Genomic DNA, 25,214 nt, shown 5'->3' with positions numbered 1-25,214 from the left:
TGATTGGATCAGATGCGAAAAGTCATGTGATTTGGCATGTACAAAATTAGAGTTTGTTTTCTTTTTTTAATACTTTTAACATGAATGAAAAGCCATGCGAATTTTTGTTCCAATTAAAATAGTTCCGACTATAGTTAATTCAAATGCTATTAAACCGTCATCTAATATAGAAGTAATTCAACGAATGTCCAATTTTTTTAAAGCAAATAATGGAAAATTATTAATATTAACAGGAGCAGGTGGGAAATAAACTTTATGCTTTTATTGCGTACAATTCTTGCTTTTTTTTTTCTACAAGATTGTTAATTTCTTTTTGTTGAAATTATTTAAGGTGTGAGTACTGATTCAGGAATTCCTGATTATCGAGGACCACAAGTAATGCCGTCAAACTTATATTAAAAAATTGTTTAATTTTGTAAATTTATTTATTAATATATTGGTTCATTTTTTAACAGGGAACCTATGTAATAAACAAGAATTATAAACCAATATTTTATCATGAGGTTTGATGTCTACAACCTTTTTTTTATCATTTTATCGTTTTTAATTAATATTTTTTATATTATTTCTAATTAGTTTAAAATAATAATAGTTTGCAGGTCAACATAGATTTCGTCAACGTTATTGGGCCAGATCATTTCTCGGATGGCCACCAGTACAAAAAACGAAACCAAATTCCTCACATATTGCTTTTACACAATTACAATCTTTAGGTTATATTCAAAATATAGTCACACAAAATGTTGATGGATTACATCAAAAAGCAGGAACAAAAAATATTTTAGAACTTCATGGTACTTTACATGAAGTTCATTGTATGCAATGTGGTCATATACAAAAAAGATCTAATTATCAAGATATATTGAATGAATTAAATCCTGAATGGAAAGAATTTTTAAATCAAATTGAATCATTTAAGATTAAACCAAAAGTGAGACCTGATGGTGATGTAGATTTACCATCAAATACTTCGTATGAAACTTTCCGTTATCCATCATGTGATCAATGTAAAAAGGGAATTTATAAACCTTCAATTATATTTTTTGGAGAAAATATTAAATCATCCGTTAAATTAATTGCTTCTGATATGGTAAAGGATTGTAGTGCAATAATGGTTGTAGGATCCTCTTTGGTTACTTATTCGGCTTTTAGGTTGATAAAATCTGCTCATGATTCTGGTAAAAATATTGTAATCATTAATTCTGGAGAAACGAGAGGAGATAATTTAGCTTGGTTAAAAATTGAAATGCTTTGTGGTGATATTTTACCTTTAATTTCTCAACAAATAACAGAATTGATAGACTTTCAAAAATAATTTAATTAATAATACTATTGATCACAAGTTCTTTTTTTTCTTTTTTTAAATAAAAATAATAATTAAATTTAAAAAATATTTATTGATCATTAAATTTTAAAATCGTGTATAGTATTTTTTTTTAAAAAAACATTATTTCGATTATCCACGCGATATGTTCTGATCTGATTTTCTTCAGAGTAATCAGAATAATTTTTACCGTAAAATTTGACTTTCTCATATTTCTTCCTTACATTGATTGACGAATGATTTCATCGCAACAACTGAAAGGAGATGGAGATCGTGCAGGCGTGTGGGATAACAATTCAAATTAATTTTGATTAAACCAACATTTATACATTTGCGTCATACATATTTTATCAAAATCAACATTATTTCAAAATTTAAAAAATTAATTTTTAAAATTTAAATCTTACAAATTATTTCTTTTTTTTATTTTATAATATGATCTTGTCTAATTATAATGAGTTTCGCTAACTTCCCCCTGGGTTAAATAACTTGGACCAAATCACCCCCAAAATTTATATTTTACATCAATCAATTTTTTTTTTTAAAAAAAAAATTTGTTTGTGTCATTATTCAATTCATTTTATATAGATTTTATTTATTTGGACATTATAGAGCATAATGACCAAGCTTTCTTACATTTTTGATAATTTTTCTTGTTTTTGATTGTAACTATAATTTATATTTTTTTTGAAAATTTGGGCAAAATTATATAAAATTTGCTAGAGGTGGTTAAATCATCTAAGTTAAATCATCCTGGGTTTAAAATTAGATTTATACTTATATATAAATTTTCTTTATATTTCATATATTATATAGTAATAGATTATTTATTTATCACACTAGATAATTTGTGAAAATAAAAAAATAAATAAATAAATATATAATATATTAAACAAAATTCTATCAGATTTTATTTATTTTTAGATATAAGTAAAAGGTTGATTTTGTAAAAATTTCTTTTTTTTTTAATTTCACAGCACATTTGCAAGTTTATTTAAGTAGAAAAAGTAATAGAAAGTATATATAAATGTAACTAACTACTACACTACATAAATATTATTAACTCACAAACCATTTATCATACAATATAGTACCTTACATGTGCACTAATATAGGGTGTAGGTTATTTATTTAATTTTATTATTATTTATTATTATAATTTTTACATATAATTTAAACTAACTAATTTCTTTATTTAAAAAATTATTAAATAATATAGCTCGTAAGTTATTTATTTAATTCTATTATTACTTATTTAATGATAGATTTATTTTACTATATAATAATAAATATTAATAATAAAATGAACTATTAGTATAATAGTAACATAATAAGTACCTTTATTTTCCATTAGTTTATTTAAAGTTGAAAAGATCAATTTAGTAAATAATTCAAAATATAATTATTTGTATTAATTAAATAATTATAAAAGTAATCAAATTTTTTTTTCATTTCAGTAGTTTTAAAATTTAAAATTAAATATATAATAAGTTATTTTCAATATTATACAGTGCGGTACCTCTATAACTGACCCAATTTTATAGTCATAATATGACATTTTCAAAAAAATGTCACATTAACAAAAAAATAATATTTTAAAATTCTAACCGATAATTTTAATAAAGCATATCAAGAGCTTTTAAACTTATCGGGTTAGATTAAAAAATAATAAATTTTGCTAGTGTTACATAAGTTTGAAGTTCGGGTAATTTATTATGATAGATAGGAAAAATTTGAGAATAAGTGACTTTTGTGTAATATAAAAAATAATAATCATTTGATAGTGCTTATTCAAATAAATCATTTTAGTTTATAAATTTACCCATGCTTTGTTAAAAAAATTTTGAAAAAAATTAAAAAAAAACTTTGGTAGTTTTTATTTATTACAAATTATATTATGCCTATTTCTCAAAAAGAAATTACAGGAAAACTTGCTAAAAAAATATAAATCCCATAGAAAAGTTCCTGATGATATACTTAATCAAATTACTTTTAAATAATTATAATGAATAATAAATTATATATAAAAAATTATGCATAATTCTAATTAACATTAAGTATTATATTAGCCAATCAAATTTATTTTAAGTCATGTGATTTTGTATTATGTCAGCAAAAAAATTGAGAAAATTTTTTATTTGCTTAATGTATTTATCTTTTTAAAAGCTATCTAATTTTAAAATTTTATAAAATTCTGACCATTAGATCATAAGATATAAGGGGTACCTATTATAGAGGTACCGCACTGTATTAGTTAGAATTATGCTTTATGAATTGAAATAATTAATAATTTAATAATTTATAATTTACCAATCTAAAATTTATATTTTTTTTACATGTAATATTAAATTGAACAATAATATTTAATATTATTAATAAAGTTATTATAATTATTAAATTTATTTAATACAATATATTAGAAGAAAAAATGGCGATTAAACACATAAGATTTCCGCTGATCGTTCATCGTTGCAGTTTTTTTTATATACCATTAAATAAAAATTATAACATTATTTATTTTTACTTATAAATATAATATAATAAAATTATGATATTTTTTAAAATAAAAAAAAAGAAAATACATATATATAATATTAAAATATGTATATAATTAATATATTAATATAAAGATTAAAAATTAAATATTTAGTTAAAATATTTTTTTTATAACTGGTCAAAACTTTATTAATAATTTGAAAGTTATACAAAATTACAAATTTTGAAAAACTTCTCACTTTTATTATGTAATGAAAATATCTAGATATATTATTTAGTATCAAATGATGCTATTCAAACCAAAAGAAATAAAACAAAAAAACAAAATAAAAACAAAATAGAAATAAAATAAAACAATTAGTAATAAAATACCTTATAACAATAACACTTCTAAAATTAAGACAATCTATTTTATTTTTCAAAATACTTCTAATTTTCTTAGTATTAATAGAATATTGGCCAAAATTGTAACTCAACTGAAATATATTAGTAGTTTTCTGAAATACTTTAGATTTGTTATTTTGCTTCACCTTTTAATGCCAGTTTTTTCTTTACTTTAAGTTAGAAAAATAATACCTTTTCCAATCACTAGAAATTCATTTAAACTGAAAGTCTTACCAATGATTTTATTATAAGTTATCAATTTGCAAATGCCCCTATCTTGAATTAATTTAAATGCTTTACATCCAGTGAATATGAGAATGAAATAAACAGAATTAGCCAGATATAAGGATGCTGTAGTGGTAGAAATAGGAACTCCTATTAACACAACCTAAAATCTTTTCATTCTTTTCTTTTTAATTGGCCAAAAACTATCATATAGGTAGTCCTTCAAGGGGAGCAGTCTATACTTCACCAGTCTATAGTTTTATCATCACCTTATTAAGGTCTACTGATACTGTAATGGTAGTGTACTTCTGCTGCAAGTTAAAATATTTTAAAAGTAAAATTTTAAGATTTATATATAATTCTTAATTTGCATAATTTAAAGAATTTTAAAATATAAATAAATTATTACAGAAATTTAAATACTTTAGCTATTTTATTATTTTATTTGAGTATTTAAATTATTTTAAAACAAATAAATATTTAATAAATAATATAAATAATAAATTATAATTTAAAATATTACTAAAATTTATACAAATATTTATTTACTTTTTTAATTGATTGAATTTAGTTAAATAAAACTTATATTTATAATAGCATTTAACATAGTAAACAATAAACAATTACAATATATTAAAACATATTATATATATGCAGATACTTAAAGTATTATGTCTGTATATCATCAATTTCTTTATTACCATCTGTAATATTATTTAAAGCTTTAAAGAAATATTCATAAATCTCAATATTTGCTCAAACTCAAAGTGCAAAAATCATACATGTTATAAAATCATTTTTAAAAGATTATATGGTTATATTGGATTGATTTTATGATTTAATCATACAAAATTTCGTTTAATAACGAAACTATTAAAATTTATTTATAAAACAATATAAACTTATGAAAAAAATTACAAATGTTCTCTATAACAAACATGAAAATAATTAAAATAATTAACAAATAATTAATTTACATTTTACTTTTACTCAAAAGTTCTTCAGTATTGAAGAATTTTTCACTATCAGGATCCCACATATTTTCTTGAACAAATTTAACCAAATTATCCCATTCTTTTCCTTTTCGAGTTTTCAATACTTCAATATCATTTTGTACCATCTCAATAATTTGTTTATCACGTGCTAAACCTTCTTCCACCGTTTCGACAATTACAGCAGCTGCAACTTGAGCTGATACATGACGAATACGACTTACAACAGGATAAAGAAGTTCTAATGATTTTTCCTCCTCGGTTAACGAAGTAGATAATGCAGATGCAGATATATATATTTGTTTATCAGTGATGACTTTTGGCTTAGCAAGAATTGCACCTAAACCTAAACCAGGGCTAATAAAATTCAATAAAAGGTAATTAGTAAATTTTACGCGATAATAAAATAATTATAAAATTTTTTTTTTTACTTACAAAATATACATATTATTTCCTTGTCCCGGATATTTAGTTTTACCAGTTTCTGGTACAGTATATTCAGGGAATGCTGTACCGGAAGCGAATATCACACGATTGTCCGTCCCCTTCATTGCCTAATTATTGATTATTTAATATAAATGTATTGATAACAAATCATAACAAATAAATAAAAAAAAATATATTTACATCTTCGAAAGTACATTCGGCATTAACCTTTGGATTCGATAATGGGAAGATAATTGGGTTTTTATTTAATTCAGCCATTCTATTAATAATTTTTTCATTAAATACTCCGCCTGTTGATGATAATCCTATAAGTGCAGTTGGTTTGACATATTCTATAACTTCTTCAAGAGTTTTAAATTGATTTCCATCATTATCATCACGGGCAAAATATACTTTGTGTTTAGCCAAATTGTCACCACGGTCTAATGTTACAAGACCCTATCAAATGAAAGAAATGAAAGATAAAGGTAAGTAACGAAGTAAAAATATAAATCATGAGAAGGATGTAAATACAAACCTTTGTGTCTACCAACCAAACCAATCTCTTTGCTTCCTCTTCAGACATTCCATGTTCTACCTTGAAAAATTCAAGGAGTTGTTTGGCAACACCAACACCAGCGGATCCAGCACCGAAAAACAATAATCGATGTTTTGTTGGATGAACATCCTTTTCTACAAGTTTTACAGCATTGATAAAACCAGATAAAACAACAGCTCCTGTTCCTTGAATATCATCATTAAAACAGAAAGTATTTTCTCGATATTTGGACAATAAATCAAATGCCTAAAAAAGAAACCAATAAACCGTTTACATTATATTTACAAAATTTTTTCAAAAAAATAAATAACAATCAAATTATGCCCACATGTTCAGATGAGAAATCTTCGAATTGAATCAACAGTTCGGGATAAACTTTAAGCAATGATTTCATGACAGCATCTACGAACGAATAAAATTGATCGTCATCTACCCTCTTACTTCGAAGACCGAGGTAGAACTCATCTTTTAAATTCTTTTCATTATTAGTACCAAGATCAAGAGTGATTGGCAAAGTACGTCGAGGATCAATTCCTGCTGCCGCAACGTACAATTGAAGTTTTCCGACGGGAATCCCCATACCATTTACACCCAAATCACCCAATCCCAAAATTCTTGATCCGTCAGTAATCACAGCAATTTGTGGAGTTAAAGTATCGTCGTATGGATATGGACGATAGGTTTTGATTATTTGGGTTAAATTTGGAAGATCATTTAAAGAAAGATAAAGACCGTCTGGTATTCCTGGTGGGGCAAGGAAAGGAGAAATATGAGAGTATTCCAAACAGGCGGTACCGACAGTTGGAGTGTAGATAAGGGGAGTAATTTCCTAATATAAAAAAAATTTTCAATATAACTCTAAAAAAAATGATAATTAGGATCATCAGGAATAAGAATTTACCTCCAATTCACCAATAACAATACGATAAAATAAGCTAACATTAGTATTTCTAAGCCATGCAAGAAAAATGTATTTTTCTAAATCAGTATTCTTAGATCTTAATTGAGCTAAAGCTCTCTTCTTTTGTTGATCGACGCTTTCTACAGCAAATGGCATAAGGCCGGAAGTATGCAAAGCATTTCGAATTGAATGAGGCGCAGTAGTACCTTTATTGTACATCAATGATTTTGATTGTTTTAGAGAAGTTATGTTAAATTTAATGAATAAAAAATCAATTAATTACCTTGATTAAGGTAAGGTGATCTTGAAATACTTTCGATCCTATCGATATTGCGATGACTGCTTCCGTTGGTATACTTAGACATGTTTAATTCGGGAGGTAGTTTACAATTTTTTTGAATTTCAAAATGAATATTGTACAGAATAATTAGTTTTGTGAAATGTTTTTATTCGAAATTTCGAATTGTTGGAAAGCAAGAAAATTTTGTAGAGTATTTATTTGTAAGAAAAAAATTTTTTTTCTGGTGTAACATCGATAGTTTAAAACGACGTATCATGTTAGGTTTCCTAAAATGTGTAAGAATATAGTACAATGCTAGTATAATTTTGGAATAAAGTAAACGTCCATTTTGGAAGCTAACTTATTAAAAAACGAAGAGATTTTAATGATATACATGAATGTTTTGATTTAATGAATTACAATACGTTTAAAAAATGAAAATTATACAAAAAAGTCATTATTTCGAATGCAGGTTAAATTTTTTTGTTTGAGCCTCTGTTTCAAAATTTATCAATTTTCGGATGATTTGCTTTATTGCCCTTTATTTGATACATAATGGATCAAATGTCAAGAATTCTTTAAATTTTTTAAATCGCTCGAAAACGATGTTTACTAATAAAATTTTTTAAATTTTCTTTTCGCTTGCAAATAATAAGTAACATAATTACCTAATAATACATAGATCAGTTCATCACGATGACACATTTTTTTTTTGTGCGCCAATTTCTTGTTTGAGGAAATTTTAAAATAATTAAATATTTAAGTTTCATGTAAATTTTCGGTTTTTGACATTTTGTATGACAATAACACAGCCAGAAAATAATAACACTCAAATTTAGTTTGTGGCACTCGATAACTTCTGTACATTTACCGAAAATTTCCGTTACAACACAGACATTTATTTAGTCTGACAATGTTAATTAATTCGCGTTCTCCGTAGATTAAAAAGTTACAATCGTTAAAATTAATTTAATGAAAATATTATGATGATCTTATAAAATTATAATGATTTAGTTATGAACTTTCTCGTGGTAAAAGTCATACGCAAATAAAATTTACGGGAAATTTCGCCGTAAAATTTTCGTTCAAACTAGGAAAACTTTCCCGAAAAAAAAAAGCTTAAATCTAGTTAATCTTGCATTTAAACGTTACATCTGCATTATTTACTACATATTATAATGGCACTTTTTTTAAAAAATTCTAACCAAAACAAGTTATATTCACAGGAGGACAGAATTATAATTTTCTTTAATTGGCATTAATTTATTTAAAAGTTAAGATTAAGTTTAGTGTTAGGTATTAATCAATAATAATTACTAACTAGATTTATTTTTAAGATCTATTGTTTTTATTAGATTTAATGATCTGGATATTAAAAATTTATACACCTGATGATTTATTGATTTACATAATCCAAACTTTATTAAAAATAATAAAATGTATTAATAAAGTAGTAACAGTTACTGGAAATGGAAATGCTACAAAAAAAAGCCAATTTTTTTTATTAAGATTGAAAAAAAAATCATGGCGCAGTATTCTTATTAAATGAATATATATATATAATTAAAGTTGCCCAAAATTCTGCCGATCAATAATTCATAATTCTGGCCAAAATTTTCATAATGCTGATCAATTTTATAGAAAATTGAAAAATACAGGTCAAATGTAGCATTATATTTATAGAAAAATTTTGCTTGTCAACTAGAGGTAAATTTTTATTTGTCAACTGCTAAATTTTAACCAATTAAAATAAATCATATATTATATGAATTTTAGCAAATGAAATAATAGCTGAAGATAATCATTAAGTAATTGAATACTCTGGCAACTGAAATAAAAGAACTAGGTTCAAATTACTAGTGTAATTCAGGCTGATTTAGTTTAAATTACACTAGTAATTTGAACTATTATTTTGAAATTTAATAAATATATACAGTCAACCCTTGTTATAATGAATCCTAGGGTCCAGACCTCAACTTTACTATAAGACTATAGTGAAAATTTTAAGAGATTTGATTGGTTAATTCGTTATAACAAGGGGAAATTTATTATAGTTGTCTGAAAAATTCACTATATCAAGGGTTCACTATATCAAAGTTTAACTGTAATAATAATTCAAAGTTTGCAAATTTAAAATTAAAAAGATACTTATTAATTAAAATTAAAAGTAATATGGTGGCTGTCACCTATAAACCACACTAATATTAAGTGACTTCAAATTTTTATAAATTGTAAATTGAATAGTAAAAAGAAAAAACTAAACTGATAAAATGATATAGCAACATGTACTGAACATTTCTATCGGATTATTTTATAGAATTTAATAAGAATTTTAATTAATATTATAGGCTAAAGTTGGATAATTTTAATAAGTAGCAATAATAAAAATATAAAATTTCGGACTAGTTTTCATGTAATTTTTATGGATTTTACAAAAATTCCATGGAAATCCACAAGAATTCCATGTAATATGGCAAAAAAAAAATTTTGCCGCTCACGCAGCAATTAATATTTTGACAAAGTACTTTAAAACATAAGTTACACAATATAAATAAATAAATTTCAAAATTTCGGACTATTGTTGTTTATAGGTGACAGCCACCATAGTTATAAATATTATTCATTATAATAATTAGTATACAAATAAATAAATTAACTATTATAATTAATTAGTATGCAATATATAAGGTAAATTAGAAAAAAAGATCAAATTAAAATTTTTTTTAAAAAAATTTATAAGTAAAATAGATGTAAATCTGATTATTTGATTCAGAACATTTGTTATTTTAAAAAAAAATTTGTTAATTTAATTTCTTTTTTCAGCATTTATCTTATATATTTTTGTATAATATTCTATTTTATAATAATTCTTAAAGTTTCACTTTTTTAATTTTTATGAAAATTCTACTTGCTATTATGTTAGTTTTATTTAATAAAGTAATATTATACTTATTACTTTTAATGAAAAACTTAATTCTTTTATGTATTATTTGATTCTTATATCTTTTATATCCTAACAAAAAAATACAGTCAACTCTCTTTATAGTCACACATTTGGGACAGTCCATATTTGGTGATTATAAAGAGATGTGACTATATAAAAAATTTCTTATATTAGTATATCATAATTCCGGCCAAAAATTAACATAATTTTGACCAGAATTATACTTAAAACTTTATTGTATCATAACTCCGCCAATATTAATCGTAGAGAGATGATCTTACCGCCATTCGATTCGTCTTGATGAGACGGTTCTAATGGTATAAAATACATCGAAATCCAATCACTAGATTAATTTCCGAAATTAAAAAAATATTAATGGTTTTTGTGTAATAACTCTGCCAATATTGATCCTAGAGAGACTATCTTACTACCATTCGATTCGTCTTGATGAAACGAATCTAATGGTATAAGATACATCGAAATCCAATCACTAGATCAATTTCTGAAATTAAAAATATTAAATAGTTTTTAAGTAATAACTCCGTCAATATTAATCACAGAGAGATGAGCTTACCACCATTCGATTCGTTTTGATGAGGCGATTCCAACGAGCTATTAATCGTCTTTTTACAATTACTAGGTACTGAGAAATTTAGCAAAATGTTAAATAGCGCAGTAAACGTAAATCAAGAAATATTATAATGCAGTTGTTAAACATTTTGTTGAATAACTCATCAGCCAGTAATTGTAAAAGGATAAAACTACTACCATTCGATTTGTCTCAGTGAGACGATTCTAACAAGCTATAGTACATCTTTGTACGATTATTAGATGCCAAGTTATTTAATATATTCTTTATATAACTGTGATTATAAACGGTTCTTTTTAATATAAGATTTTTGAGAATAGGTGTGATAGTGACTATAGATAGATTGTGACTATATAGGATAGATTTTAATAATAAAGTGTTTTGAACATTCAACTGGTGTGACTATATAGTAGAATGTGACTATAACGGGAGTGACTATAGAGGGAGTTGACTGTATTTTTAATACTATCTAACTATAAAGAAATTAAAGTTTCACCTTGCTATTATCAAATAAATTTTTTTTAATAATCTATTGATTAATAGTATTATAAAAACTAAAGTCTTTTTATCATTAATGATCTTTTAAAAAATACTGAAAATTTTTTTATACAGATTTTTAATTCATCTTATCTTTGCTTTTACTTTTTCTTTATTATTATTTAAATTACTATGAATTTAAGAATATTAAAATTGAAAATAGTTTTATTAAAAAAGTAGATTGAATAAAAAAAATCAATAATATTTAATTATTTAATCAATATAATATATAAATAAATAGCTAATATAAACCATTCATATAATCAAATATTTATCAATTCCATTTATGATAACAATTTTTCATATTTATATATTAATTTAAAAGTAAAAGTAAATTTAATTATCTTTATAAATTTATAGTAAAATTTTTTTATTTAATTTTAGTTAAATGATACAAGTGATAAAAATTGGTTTTGTAATTCAGCCAAATCAGGTTTTATTAAGTTTTAAAAAAAGATTTTTTTATATTATTATTATACTAAATGAAAATTTTTTAAAAATTGAAAAAAAATTTTACATATAAAATTTTTGAAAAAAAAAATTAAGTCAAATTGCTGAATTATTGATAAAATTTTTATATTATAATAATCATAAATCAAGTTTATATGGCTTTATAGTTTATTCAACTTGAATTTTTATTTAAAATTAATGTATTTTTTTTATTAAAATAATAAAAATTTAAAGATTAAAAATTAGTACTATTTAATATAAAAAATACTAATTTCTTCATAAATATCAATTTAAAAATTAATATATAGGATCTTTGCAATAGAAAGGTACGAAACTCAAAAAAAATTAAAAATTGAATTAATATTAAATTTGCATTCAGTTTATTTCAGTAAAAAAAACATAATTAGCATATAAAGTAAAATTTAAATTTTTTTTGAGTTTTGTATCTTTCTATTGCAAAGACCCCATATATATTATATATAGTTTTAACTCTTTTAAATAATTTTATTTAAGTAATAAAAGAAGATCCCACCTACTATTAAGATAGGTTACCCTATAGAAGATTTATATATAAAACTTTTTAAAGATTTTGGAAATTTTATGTTACATTGTTATGATTTTTTTTCTTTTTAGTTAATTAACCAACAGAATTTAAACAATTCCTAAGGTAAAGTTTCATCTTTTATATGAATAAATTTCTATCAGTAATATATTTTAGTAATAGATGGAGTCCTAATAAAAGGTATTTTACTTTAATTAAAGTATCAAAATTATATTCTGAAGTTTATATATACTAAATAAATATATATATAAATGTTAATTTTATTTTTCTATAAATATCAATTAAAAATCTTACAAGAATTAAATTACAAGTAGTTTTGATTTTATTAATCAACTATATTTAAATAATAAAAAGCAATTTATTTTGACTAAAATATTAAAATTATGCTTTAAAATTACTAATCAAAAATGTAAAAATTCAGAAATTAAAAGTTAATTCAGTTACAAAAATATATATTACTTTAGAAATAATTATTATGACTTTATAAAAAATTAAATTATACATCTATTAAATAATTTTATTTAATCAAAATACCAAAATTATACTTTAAATTTATAAATAAAAAAAAAATGGTAATTTATTATAAAAAATACAAATACTTTTATAAATATTAATTAAAATCTTATAAAAATAAAATCTAAATGAATTTTACTTTACTAAATAACTTTATTTACTAAGAAGTTATTTTTTTTACTAAAGTAAAAAAATTACATTTAACCAGAAAGGAAATTCTTTTATCTAATATTTATTAGAAATTAGGATTAGACTAAAATTAGATTAAGTTAGGTTTATTTAGTATTACAGTATATTACATTCCATAATTTTTATTTTTGTTAATTAATTTAAATATTTGAAATTTATATTAAAAATCCTATTTGCTACCTCTTATTCATTATGAAAAGAATTTTTTCTCTAATTAAAATTAGAAATTTTCTTGATATAATACATAATAATTTATTAATTTCTTAATTTATATAAGTATAATATATTTAAAATTTAATATTTAACTATTAAATAAATAATCTAATAATAATACATAAAATAATTTGAATATAAAAATAATTTGCATATAATATTTTCAGTAACTATAGTAGTAAAATTATTTTAAATTTAAATTAAATTAATTTAAAATTTTTTTAAGTTTGAAGTGATTTGAAATTTACTTAAAATTGTAAATATATTATATTAAAGTTAATTTTATTTAATAAATTAAATAGTAGTAAATTATTTTTTATAATTAATTTTAATAAAATTACAACTTAACATATAATTTTTATAATTTTTTATAGTCATTTTTATTATAATTATATTCTATTATATATTATATACTTACATCAGCTAGATATGCTAGATATTTAAAATATTTTATTAATAAAATCTATCCTATATAATCACAATCTATTTATAATTACTATCACACTTATTTTTAAAATTTTTATATTAAAAAATATTATCTATAGTTACAAGTTTATAGATGCTCAAATCTAATAAATTTATAATAGTTTTCTTTTTAAATAAACAATAGAAATTTTAAATTGTTTATCAGTAAATTACATATATATTATATACCTAATAATTTACATTTATATTTCTTATATTTTAAAATTCTAATGAAGTTTTTAAAGTTATAATATTTTTTATCAATATAGTAGTAATATTCAGAATTTAGTGGCTATTTTAATATATTAATTCACTCTAAACTTTTAATAATTATATAGCTTTGCTGATATAATAATTTTAAAATAAATTATATATATATATATTACATTTCTAATTATTTTCATAATTGGACTTTTTTAAGATATATATCTAGTAATAAAGTATTTACAAAAGTATTTTTTGCTGTAACTAGTCTATCAGACAATTGCTATTTCTTATAACACCTAGTTTTTGGTACAATAAAGTTGTTCTGATGATTAAGAGTATTATCATTTATAATTGCTTTTTAAGCTTATTTTGCTAATAAAACAGATCTTTTTCTATAATTTTGATAAATTCTTTAGATAAGATGTAACTTACTGCTTGTGATTTTAAAAATCATAATGCACTTCCATTTTGAGTTTAAGCTTTAGAGCATTCATTATCCCAATGATATTTCATCAAGTTCTCAGATTTAATCTCATATACCATTCAATAAAATATGTTTTTTCTGGCTCAAATAGCCATTTGGCCTTTATGGATTCTAGGATGATAATAGGCAGAATTAAACATCTTAGCAAATAAGCAATGTTGGTGGTATATACTAGTTTTCTGCCTGGCTAATATTTCTTGTAATCGAATTCTAGCACTTACTGCCCATGCAACTAAAGACTGGCCTGGCTTCACAACCAATAATGTCTACTCTATTTTGATTAATTTCTCAAGCTTAACTCCAAAACAGTAATACACAGAAGTAAAATATATGTGAAGTGTGCGCCTAATGTAAATACCTAGTCTTTTCCAAAACTCGGATGAGAATTCCGCATAGAACTTTTCCCCTACGAGACTCCTTTTACGTCCAGTTCCCTTATGATTTACTCGCAAATTATCTAAAAAAACGGGATTTTTTTCTCAAGAAAACACGAAAATTATTTGAAATGAGGTGTAGTTACAAATTTAATGACAAAACATCGAGTAATATTTTGCGCTTCATTTTAAATATAATGACTAAGACTCCTAGATCAAAGCTAATGTAATGATGAATGTAATGATAGGTTGCAACGATAACCTGACTAGATGATCATCTCGTGATTGTATCCGTATTACATTACAGTTCATTTTTTCAGATGGACAAGCTTTGTCCGGAATGTATAGTTTTATTTGATAGCATTTACAGGCGTACAAAAAGTTAAAAAATAATTGATATACATCTGTACGCATATATTTCTTGCTTTTTCTGCGCCTTTATCTAAGTAGCCTCTAAGTAAAGAGATCAAACCAAACATTGCTTCCTTGATGAGTTTTCGGTATCCTCTTTGACGTGTTTTAAAACACTTTATTTAGTGTGAAATCGAATTCTGGAAACCATTCTTTTGTATCTTTGATGCAACTTGCTTGTACTTCGATCCAATTAAATGAATACTCTCGATATACTGATTGAATCGCCTTGAATAAAGGCACTATCCTATCCAATAAAACAGTTCAAAGGGCCTTTATTAGTCATGGAAAAACTATTTCAAACAGGGTAAATTAGCCAGTTGTGCTAAAAGGGGCATAGAGACCGTGATAATACACTCACAAGTCATATAAGATTGTTTTGCGGACTTGCTGAAATGGATGGGCTGGAGTTGGATTTAGTGAAGCCGTAATAGCGCTTTCGAACACATCTTTTTCTGACTAGTAGTTAATAAATTTTTTTAATAATATTTGTCATAAGACCTAAAAAGATTTATGTCTACTTACTGATAATATATCTACAAGCCAGGTACGAATTTGTCTCGGAATTATATCAACATGATCTACTATCATGATCGAAAAATGTTTAGCCAAGTGTTGCATAGTATGTTTCAGTTACTTGACGAGGTCTCATAGATGGTGTCTTGGGCTGATGATCTTCCTCAAACTGGGCGATTTAAAATATTTGACAATGACATCATAGATGTATTTGTCTAAATAGGTTTAAGTAAATCAATTCGCCAAGGTTTGAAAATAAGGAAACACACAGTAAATTACCAAATCATCGTCGCTGGGTTGGTATAGACCGAGGAGGTCTTGTTGCTGAATATTAAAAACGTGCTGTTGTTCAGCGGTCGTGCCTTCTAACATGCGCAAGACGCCATCAGCCTTATAGTCATATTAATAATTAGGATCACCATGTTGAAACTTAATACTAAAACCACTGTATTTCTCACTTACCCTTGTGATATTAATTCTACGTTTTTTACTGATCGTTGTCCAGAAATTGAGGACATTCCCAGAAGATCTCTCATTCTTTTATAGAAAGAAAGCAGATATTAGTATAAATTAAATAACCTATTTTTGAAACTACCGTATTATTGACGAACAAAAGTGGACCATAACATAACACGAAGTTTGACAACCAGTTGGGACAAACCCATCCAGTTGTGTTATGGCAATAACGCGAAGTCTATTCAAGAACGCCTGAGGGAAGACGAACTTCACTCTCACCCGCCAAAGCGAATTCAGTTGGCTACTCAGGGTATCACGGACCGGAATGTATTCAAGTCCTTGAACCCAACCATGACTAATCTACTTTAATCGCTAATAAGTAATTTAATACTTAACCTCATACATGCTTTATTATTTGTGAAATAAAAAACGTCTTGACTGATACATAAAATAAAATTTGCGAAATATATCGCTATTACATAATACAGATAGTAAGCTAAATTATTCTGACATGGGGTATACAGTGACATGGAAGTGCTCTGCTTAAGGTTCACAGTAAAAATTTCGGAAATAGAATCAAACGGATGCATTAACTTTTCAATAATGCTTCCGGCTCAAATTTTGAGAGACTCGCAATTTGTGGCTCAGCAAAAAAATCTTCCCAAATGATGATCACCGCTCCGGTTCAACGATCGTCCCTGCGCTAAATCATTGTTAATATCTAACTGACTAAGTTTAATGGTCGGGATTAAAAGTCTGACCATAGAATCTTGGACGAGACACATTGTTACCATATGTAACTGAGTCATCCTCAGTATTATGATTCAGAATACTCTGAAACAGGGACGAAACCAATGGTGAGATTCAGATCAAGATTGTCCATAACCTTGAAAAACTTGGTTATTATGACCTCCCCATCTGAATTAATTGTGGTGAAATTAGAGAATAATAATTCGTAGAATGTATATAATGAAAGAGACAGTATATTAATGCCATTTCTTGCATAATATTGACATTTCTCTTTATTAGTTTCCAATATCTTTATTGATCCTATATTCCAATCCATTTAGCCATACATTTCCTAAAAGCAGACTTGTCAACAACTACAAAAGTTTCTGTATCTATTCCCAAATATAAAGGGATTCTAACTCATCAAAGATATTTGGCAAAGTGACAGAAACTTTTTCTCTATCAAAGCCATCCTTTTACCATCACTTTCTTTCCAGCATTTGCATTAATTCCAGTTTTTGCATTAATTCCAGTCTTTGTATTGTAGAAAATTCAGATTTTCCTTTTCTAGAAATATATAAATCTATTTTTTTAACAAGTGTCTTACTAATACTATTATAATAGGATTTGGGATCAATTAATGTTTTAACAGTTACTTTATTATTAACAAATGTACAGTCCCATTATTGATCTTTAGTGAATTTCTCAAATTACTTTATCTTTCCATATATTATTTATACTGTAATATTTTTAAAATCCTGTATTGAAAGATTTTTTTAAAATAATGGTATTAATTTAGTAATTAGCTGATTAAGTAAATTTGATATATCATATAGATGTATTTTTGGAATAGTCTTATTAGTCTGTTGTAGATAATATATTTTAAAATTAACATATAGTTCAAATTATTAATAATATCTTAAAACTATACAAATAATACTTTTTTTATATAGTTAATCATACTAATTTGAAATATATATTAATTTAGTTATAATAAATTTAACCAATTGATTTAGATAAGAGATGTGTCAATAACATATTAAATTATTAAATCTAATTAATTGTTCTAGATAGAAGAATGTGTCAAATTCCAAAAATATGCTTATATGTATATTATATGGTTAGGGGATTTTTCAATTAAAAAATAAATTAAATTATTATATAGATCTATTTATGCATTATGGCAATTATGGCACATTTGAATCTGAACTAATAATTACTATTTCAGAATGGCCTTAATCTAATTAAAAACTAATATATAAAATTCTAATTATCAATAAAATACCAATTATTAATATAATTTTTATATGCAGATATAATATTAATTTCTAATTCTTTTTTCTTTTCTATTGAACTAAATATTTTAACTGTTATATCAGATTTAATCTATATAATATATATGCTGTTTTTTATTTAATTTTTAGATAATAATCTATAAATAAATATTAATTTAAACTATTTTAAAACTTACTTTTTTTAAATTTTGAATCAAAAAGATTTTTTAAAATAGATGATATTAATCTGTTAGAAATTAATTAAATAAATTAATATATTTTATATAATTAAAGAATTTTTCCATCAAAAAAAAAAAGTTTAATTATTATACAAAATAATTACTACTTTAGATTAGCATTAATTAAGCAAAAAAAAATCTGATTAATGATTATTATTTTAGATTATAGCCAGTAAATTTGTATTACTATTCTTAGTTTAAAATAATAATTTTTAAAATTAGAATATTAAATTTATTCAGATTTAAAGCTAAAATCTTCTGAGTTTTCTAAGTTTATATTATTTATAGTATAATTTTTCCTGCATTTAAATGGCTAATTTTATTTCTTAATGCAATTTTATAAAAATTAAAATACTAAAAAATTGAATTTAAATTACTATAAACTTTAAAGATATACTTACTTTTTATTTTTCTTAATATTTTAAATATAATTTATAAAACTTCAGAATTTACTAAATATTCTAATATTGTATTTTTTATTTTTACTAAAGGTTAAAATTACTTAATTTTTTAATCTTTAGTATAACATTTTAATAAATTCAAATATACAATATTCTTACATGTTTTAAATTTTTTTTCACAGAAAAAAATAAATGAAGTTCTGAATTATTATTTTTTTGTTTTATTTTTTTTTATAATTTATGTAATATTAAGGATAATCGTCTTTATATTATGCTAGTGAATTTAAGAAATTTTGTTTATAATAAATAATTTAAAGAATAGATAATTTTGCAGATCTTATATATAATATTATTATTATATTTGATTGAAATAAAATAGAATAAAAAGAAATTAAAAAAATTAAAATAAAGTATTTATATATTATAAATATAATTAAAGGAGTTATTAATATCAAACAATTTAATAATGTTAAATATATATAATGGATTATAATGAAGAATAAAATTATATAATATATAATTTAAAATATGAATTTGAAGATGATGGAATTGAAATGAAAAATTATAGAATATATAATTTAAAAAATATAAAGATTATAATTTATATAAAAAAAAATAATAAGAAGAAAATAAAATATTAGTTAATAATATTAATTCAAATAAAAGAAATAGGAAATAAATAAAAAGATTATTTGTAAATAATAATAGAATAATATTATTATTATAAGAAGAATTATATTATAAAAACTAATTTAATCATAAATTTTTAGAATTCAAATCTTTATAAAAATAAAATGTGTTAAATTTATAAAAATTAAATAAAATAATACTTTTATAAATATTTATTACATTTAAGAAAATGGCTAGAAATAACATCATTTCCTAAAGGAAAAGGGGTTAAAACTATAATGATATTACATATCTTCCATTTTTAGACACTTGTAATTAATATAATTCTAGCCAAAATTATATTTTAATTTTACATTTCCTAAAATAAATGATAATATAAGGAGGGAGGAAAGTCAAAAATTCCAAAATTTAAATTAAATCATTTCTGGCCATCCCTTAAATACAAATATAAAACAAATTTAATATATTTTATTTTTACAGAAAATGTACCATATAAATCAATTTGGATGAAAGATAATAGTAAATTTTATTATAAAAATTAAGATAACCAGAAAAAAAATATATATATATATATTAAATAACAATAATTATATAATATCTAATATTGTAAAAGATATAAAAAATGCAGAAACAAATATTACTTTTAAATAATTAATTAGAAAAAATGAAAAATATATAGAGAATTAAAAAATGAATAATTAGTAAAATATACAAATTGATTACACTTAACCCAAAAGAAAATAAATCAAAAAAAATGAAAAATTACAGTAATTAGAATAATATTTGAAATAAAAAATTGAAAAGTAGAAGTAATAATTAATACAAAAATAACAATAAGTATAATAGATTAATAGATAAATTAAAAAAGAAATTGGAAATTTAAGTAGAAAATTATGAAAATTATAATAATATATTATTATATTTTCTTTACAATAACAACTAATTGATGCTATAATAACAGATTTTTATATTACTAAAATTTAAAAAGCTTTTTGTAAAAAAAAAGAATAAAAAATTGGAGTATTGCTAAATATCACCGCTGGTGATTGTCACCCTGCCAAGATTAGGATAGAATTTTGGGCAGAATTAAAAATGGCATGAAACTCCGCCCATTAATATTTGCTAATGCTGGTGCGGTGAAAATCACCTGCGGTGAGATTTAGCAATGCCCTTCTTAATAATCTTGAAAGGCAGTGTTAAAACAATAAAAGTTAATACAAGTTGATAAGGATATATTTATAAACTATTATTTAAATTAAAGATTTTTACTTCAAATCACCGGGGGGTGATCATTACCGTTGGCCAGAATTATCAATTTTTACCAGCACTATTTTTATTTTAAATTAAATTACAGTCAAAACTTAATATAATGTTTACTAAAAAAAAAATCACTTTATTAAATTTATGTTTCATATAATTATTTTTATATAAAATAATGAAATTTGTTATTTGTAGTCATTATATTGAGTTTTAATAATATAATAGTTTGTAATATATGCAATTATTATTGTTAACAAAAGAATTTGTGAAACATGCAAATATCTTTACTTTAAACTATATCCACACACCCAACCATTAAAGTTAAATAATAGAAGGCCAAGCGGTGCTATGCTACGTAAAAGAAATATTATTTTCGCGCACTAACTGAAATTGTATTTAAAATTGGGATATATAGAATAATATTTCGCTTATAAAATTATTCACCCAAAAGAAAAATATTATCTCGCACTACATAATGATAATATATACTACAAAACAATAAAGCGAAAAAACTAAATAAATTAAATAAAATAAAAACATAAAATTTTCTATCACTAAAATAAATAAAATTATCAAACAATAAATCCATTAACGACATAATCAATCGGATTAAAAATTGTATTGCTTTAGTCAAATATTATACATAACCTTATTTTAATAACCCAATTGAAATATACATTCTTGGGAATGTACAGGTCCATTTAAGGAAAACCGCCTTGACATAATCTAAACGGCTGTAATGTGATGTTGGAATATTGTCTTGATTATCGAGACCCTAACATGGTATATCAGTATTTGTTTTTTGTGTAGGTTGATTACTTCCCGTGCATTTATCATTGTTTGCTGTATAACACCAATATTTGTTATGATGGGAGATATTATGCTGTCTTTCTCTTGGCACATCGAACGGGAAATGTTTCTAAATTTCATAATAAGCGTAGTAACATACTCGTGATAATGTGACGGGAATAAAAAGGAAGTAACATTTATGATCATGTGAAGTGACATGAATTGGTAAAATGAATAAATGATGCCGTATTTAGTTGATGATGAAATCCAATTGGCATTAGTTAGATGAATCCTTGTCAACTGCTTCGTTAAGTAACTCTCTGGTTTTGCATTTGATGTTATGGTAATATATATATATATATTGTTTCCTCAAAATTTCCAAATTATTATTACTTATAATTATGACATGCTTGCTTATATTCCAAGCACATAAATATATGCTGTTAATCTTCTTCTATTTGTTGATAGCAGGAAGTGCAGTCTAGATGACGATACAGATTTTTGTAACATTACTTAGTAATTCGTACTAAAGGAAGCATCCTATAGTTTAACACCGAAAACCATAAAGTTGAGTGCATGCCTTTGAGAAGTTCAAAAGGGAATATTTAACAATTAAAACATTCCAGTTTGTCTTATTCATTTATAGATTAAAAGCTTCATAATAAGACCCATTCTGCAGTGTTTAGAGTACTGAACTCGGAATTTGTAAACTTTCGGAGGTTTCTGTTATAATAATTTCAGTTGTTTATTAATTATTAAAAAATTCTGAATGCTTTTTTGTATATAATAAATAAATAATTTAACTATTTATTAATTAAATTTAATGGTAATACCCTCGTCGGAGTCTTTAATTTTTTAAATGCTCATCATTACAACATTTTTTGGGGGAATATATTGAATCACGTGGATTAAACTCATCCACGTGACTTTTGGCTGGCATTTATCGCATTTTTAAGAATTTTTAATTGTTTTGATAGAAAACGTTGCGAAACTGTGTTTTTTTTTTATTAATAATTTCATTAACTATAATAAAGATGTGACGAATCGGATTTCACCTACTGAAAAAAATTCGTCCCTGAATACTTATGACAATGTGACACGGGTAACAAATATTTTAATATGAATCTTTAATGAATGAGTGGGTAATGAAACTTGTACAGGGAATGAATTATATTTATTAAAGAACACACAAATTTTTTATATGTAAAAGAATTTTTGGTAGTTATCATCGTAAAGCTACATACTTAATAAACCAAAGCTACTTGTAACACATGACATTTAACCAATTAAATACGTCAAATATCCCAGAATCAGAGAATCAGCCAATTAAAATCTTTTATAATCTTATAGCGGGATTTGACTTAAAGGGTTCGTTGTTAATGAGATGTTGACTGTAATGCTATTACGCCAAACAATTAGATATAGGAAATTTATGGTATTAATAGTGTGTCACAAATAATAACAATAATAATTTAAAAGAAACTATTATTTGATTTAAGTTTCATTTTATTTAATTCGAAAAACCTTAATTGATTGACAATCTTTACAAAAATGAAGAATCCTATTTATGGTAAATTTAAATGATTTTTAAAAGAAAACTAAGTTTATGGTAAATAATAAGATAAAAAAGAAAAACAGCACCATATCTACGATAGGGGAGATCAACATATATCATTTCTTAATAGAAAATTCACTGTAAGATCGATCGGGAAATAAATGATAAAACAACGCGATCTGATAAATCTATTGGTTTATAAATATGTATTACAAAATTTACAAAATAATTAGGTTTGAATCGTGTATAGTAATAAAGACGTCTCTATGAATTACCGAATATATTACAAATTCTTTGTTTTCCTTGTTAATAATGACCGATAATAATAATAATAACTAATAATAATAATAACGATGATAATAATAATAATAATATTATTATTATTATTATTAATTATTATTATTATTATCAAATTTAAGTTTTTTAACATGATGGAAATGGGTTCATTAAAATGAGTGATACAATAATTAATAATTCACGAGATGTTTTTTTTGCATTTGACAAGATTAGATAATCGGGATTTATGTCCGAACCGGTTTTGTTTCTTGTTACAATACTTAACAATACTTACAAATACTTACATATCGGAAGAATTCCCACAAATTAAGGAAAATATTCAGAGATGTACTAAAAAAAAATAGGACTTTCATGACGTTAAGACGTTAAGTAAGCAGAAAACCCGAGTCTAAATATGGTTAGTAATAGAAGAGATTAGATATTTTTGTATCACAAAACAAGCAGTAAAACACAAATATTATTTAAACATACACGGGCCAAACTTAAAAAAAAGTATAATTTGACACTTTTTAAAGTTCAAGTATGCGTCAGGATTCGAAAGATAAACAGGTTTGAATTTCAAATTCTTTTTATCACTAATTTCCGTAAATTGATTACATATTTGGAAACAAATACATTATTATTATTATAAATATTTTATATGTTCACCTTTTCTATTTTATATTTTACGTTTAAAAATAAATATAATAAATAGAAATTTTATTTAATTTGAACTTTAAAAATATCAAATATTTCATAAATTTTATTTATCAACACAAAGAAAAATTTAATAATCACGTATATACTGTAAGTCAGATGTATATACTGTATATTGATTTATACATACACAAATCATATTACTAATTAATATATAATAACGTATTTTTATACCCCATGTATAATACTGTAATATTATAATATCCCCTTTTTTACTTGAAAAAAAAGTTACAATTTCTATTAATCTTATTATTTAGAGAATCTTGAAATTTAAACAAAATTTAATTATAAAAATTCGAGTTATAGACATTGTAGTACAACTGTACAAGGTCAACCCATGAAATACCCGATAGTCCCGGTACTATTTACGATAATCCGAGATAAGTATTTACATATACAGTATTTTTTATATATTTTATATATTTATTTTATTGATCTTTTTAAATATTTATAATATCAAGTTTTATCATGGTTCGAAATACGTTACACGGTTCGAAAATACGAATTTTTTTACAAGTAATTTTATAATTGTTAATTATTAACCTACTTCAATAAGTTAATTTCATGGGAAGTTTGCAAAATAACTAAACGTCATTACAACGAGATAGCTATTATAACTACTATTAATACACATGAAAGATAAACATTAAGTCATATTTGTATAATACACATAAAACATTTATTATGAAGAAATGTCATCACCCAAACTAAAATTATTTTGAGAGATTCGGATAGACGGGTAAATAATTAACCGCTCAATTTCGTTATATATCTATATATATATGTGTGTGAAATCCTCATGAACAAATCCGTAAATGGATAACAAATTTAGATTGATGTGATTTTT

At 23.3% G+C, this 25,214-nt stretch overlaps 4 protein-coding genes across 5 annotated transcripts; 1 reads left to right on the top strand and 3 right to left on the bottom strand.

Annotated features, from left to right (window-relative positions):
- Window positions 1-94: 94 nt before the first annotated feature.
- On the top strand, window positions 95-1,315 carry OCT59_022082 (uncharacterized protein; the record flags this gene model as incomplete). The annotated part of the gene is made up of 4 exons (XM_025319318.2): window positions 95-239; window positions 332-375; window positions 456-503; window positions 593-1,315. 4 exons carry the CDS (start codon window positions 95-97, stop codon window positions 1,313-1,315), a joined length of 960 nt encoding a protein of 319 aa, XP_025174138.2.
- A 3,931-nt stretch (window positions 1,316-5,246) lies between these two features.
- On the bottom strand, window positions 5,247-7,672 carry OCT59_022081 (uncharacterized protein; the record flags this gene model as incomplete). The annotated part of the gene is made up of 7 exons (XM_025309424.2): window positions 5,247-5,778; window positions 5,857-5,975; window positions 6,049-6,306; window positions 6,386-6,652; window positions 6,735-7,235; window positions 7,308-7,513; window positions 7,591-7,672. 7 exons carry the CDS (start codon window positions 7,670-7,672, stop codon window positions 5,403-5,405), a joined length of 1,809 nt encoding a protein of 602 aa, XP_025174137.2. The 3' UTR covers window positions 5,247-5,402.
- Window positions 7,673-15,633: 7,961 nt separating this feature from the next.
- OCT59_022080 (uncharacterized protein) lies at window positions 15,634-16,116 on the bottom strand (the record flags this gene model as incomplete). 2 transcript variants are annotated; one of them, XM_066146940.1, is made up of 3 exons in its annotated part: window positions 15,634-15,772; window positions 15,887-15,984; window positions 16,051-16,116. In XM_066146940.1, 3 exons carry the CDS (start codon window positions 16,114-16,116, stop codon window positions 15,634-15,636), a joined length of 303 nt encoding a protein of 100 aa, XP_066006033.1. The 2 variants fall into 2 exon arrangements, with proteins under 2 accessions (XP_066006033.1, XP_066006034.1); XM_066146941.1 differs by lacking the exon at window positions 15,634-15,772 and adding an exon at window positions 15,773-15,818.
- Window positions 16,117-16,205: 89 nt separating this feature from the next.
- Window positions 16,206-16,902, bottom strand: OCT59_022079 (uncharacterized protein; the record flags this gene model as incomplete). The annotated part of the gene is made up of 4 exons (XM_066146939.1): window positions 16,206-16,256; window positions 16,321-16,431; window positions 16,504-16,578; window positions 16,894-16,902. 4 exons carry the CDS (start codon window positions 16,900-16,902, stop codon window positions 16,206-16,208), a joined length of 246 nt encoding a protein of 81 aa, XP_066006032.1.
- Window positions 16,903-25,214: the final 8,312 nt, after the last annotated feature.

This window comes from Rhizophagus irregularis, chromosome 30 (genome assembly GCF_026210795.1).
Source record: "Rhizophagus irregularis chromosome 30, complete sequence".
In the NCBI taxonomy this organism is placed as follows: Eukaryota; Fungi; Glomeromycota; class Glomeromycetes; order Glomerales; family Glomeraceae; genus Rhizophagus; species Rhizophagus irregularis.
The sequence above is the reverse complement of the archived record's forward strand: the minus strand, read 5'-3'. Positions and strand labels throughout refer to the sequence as shown.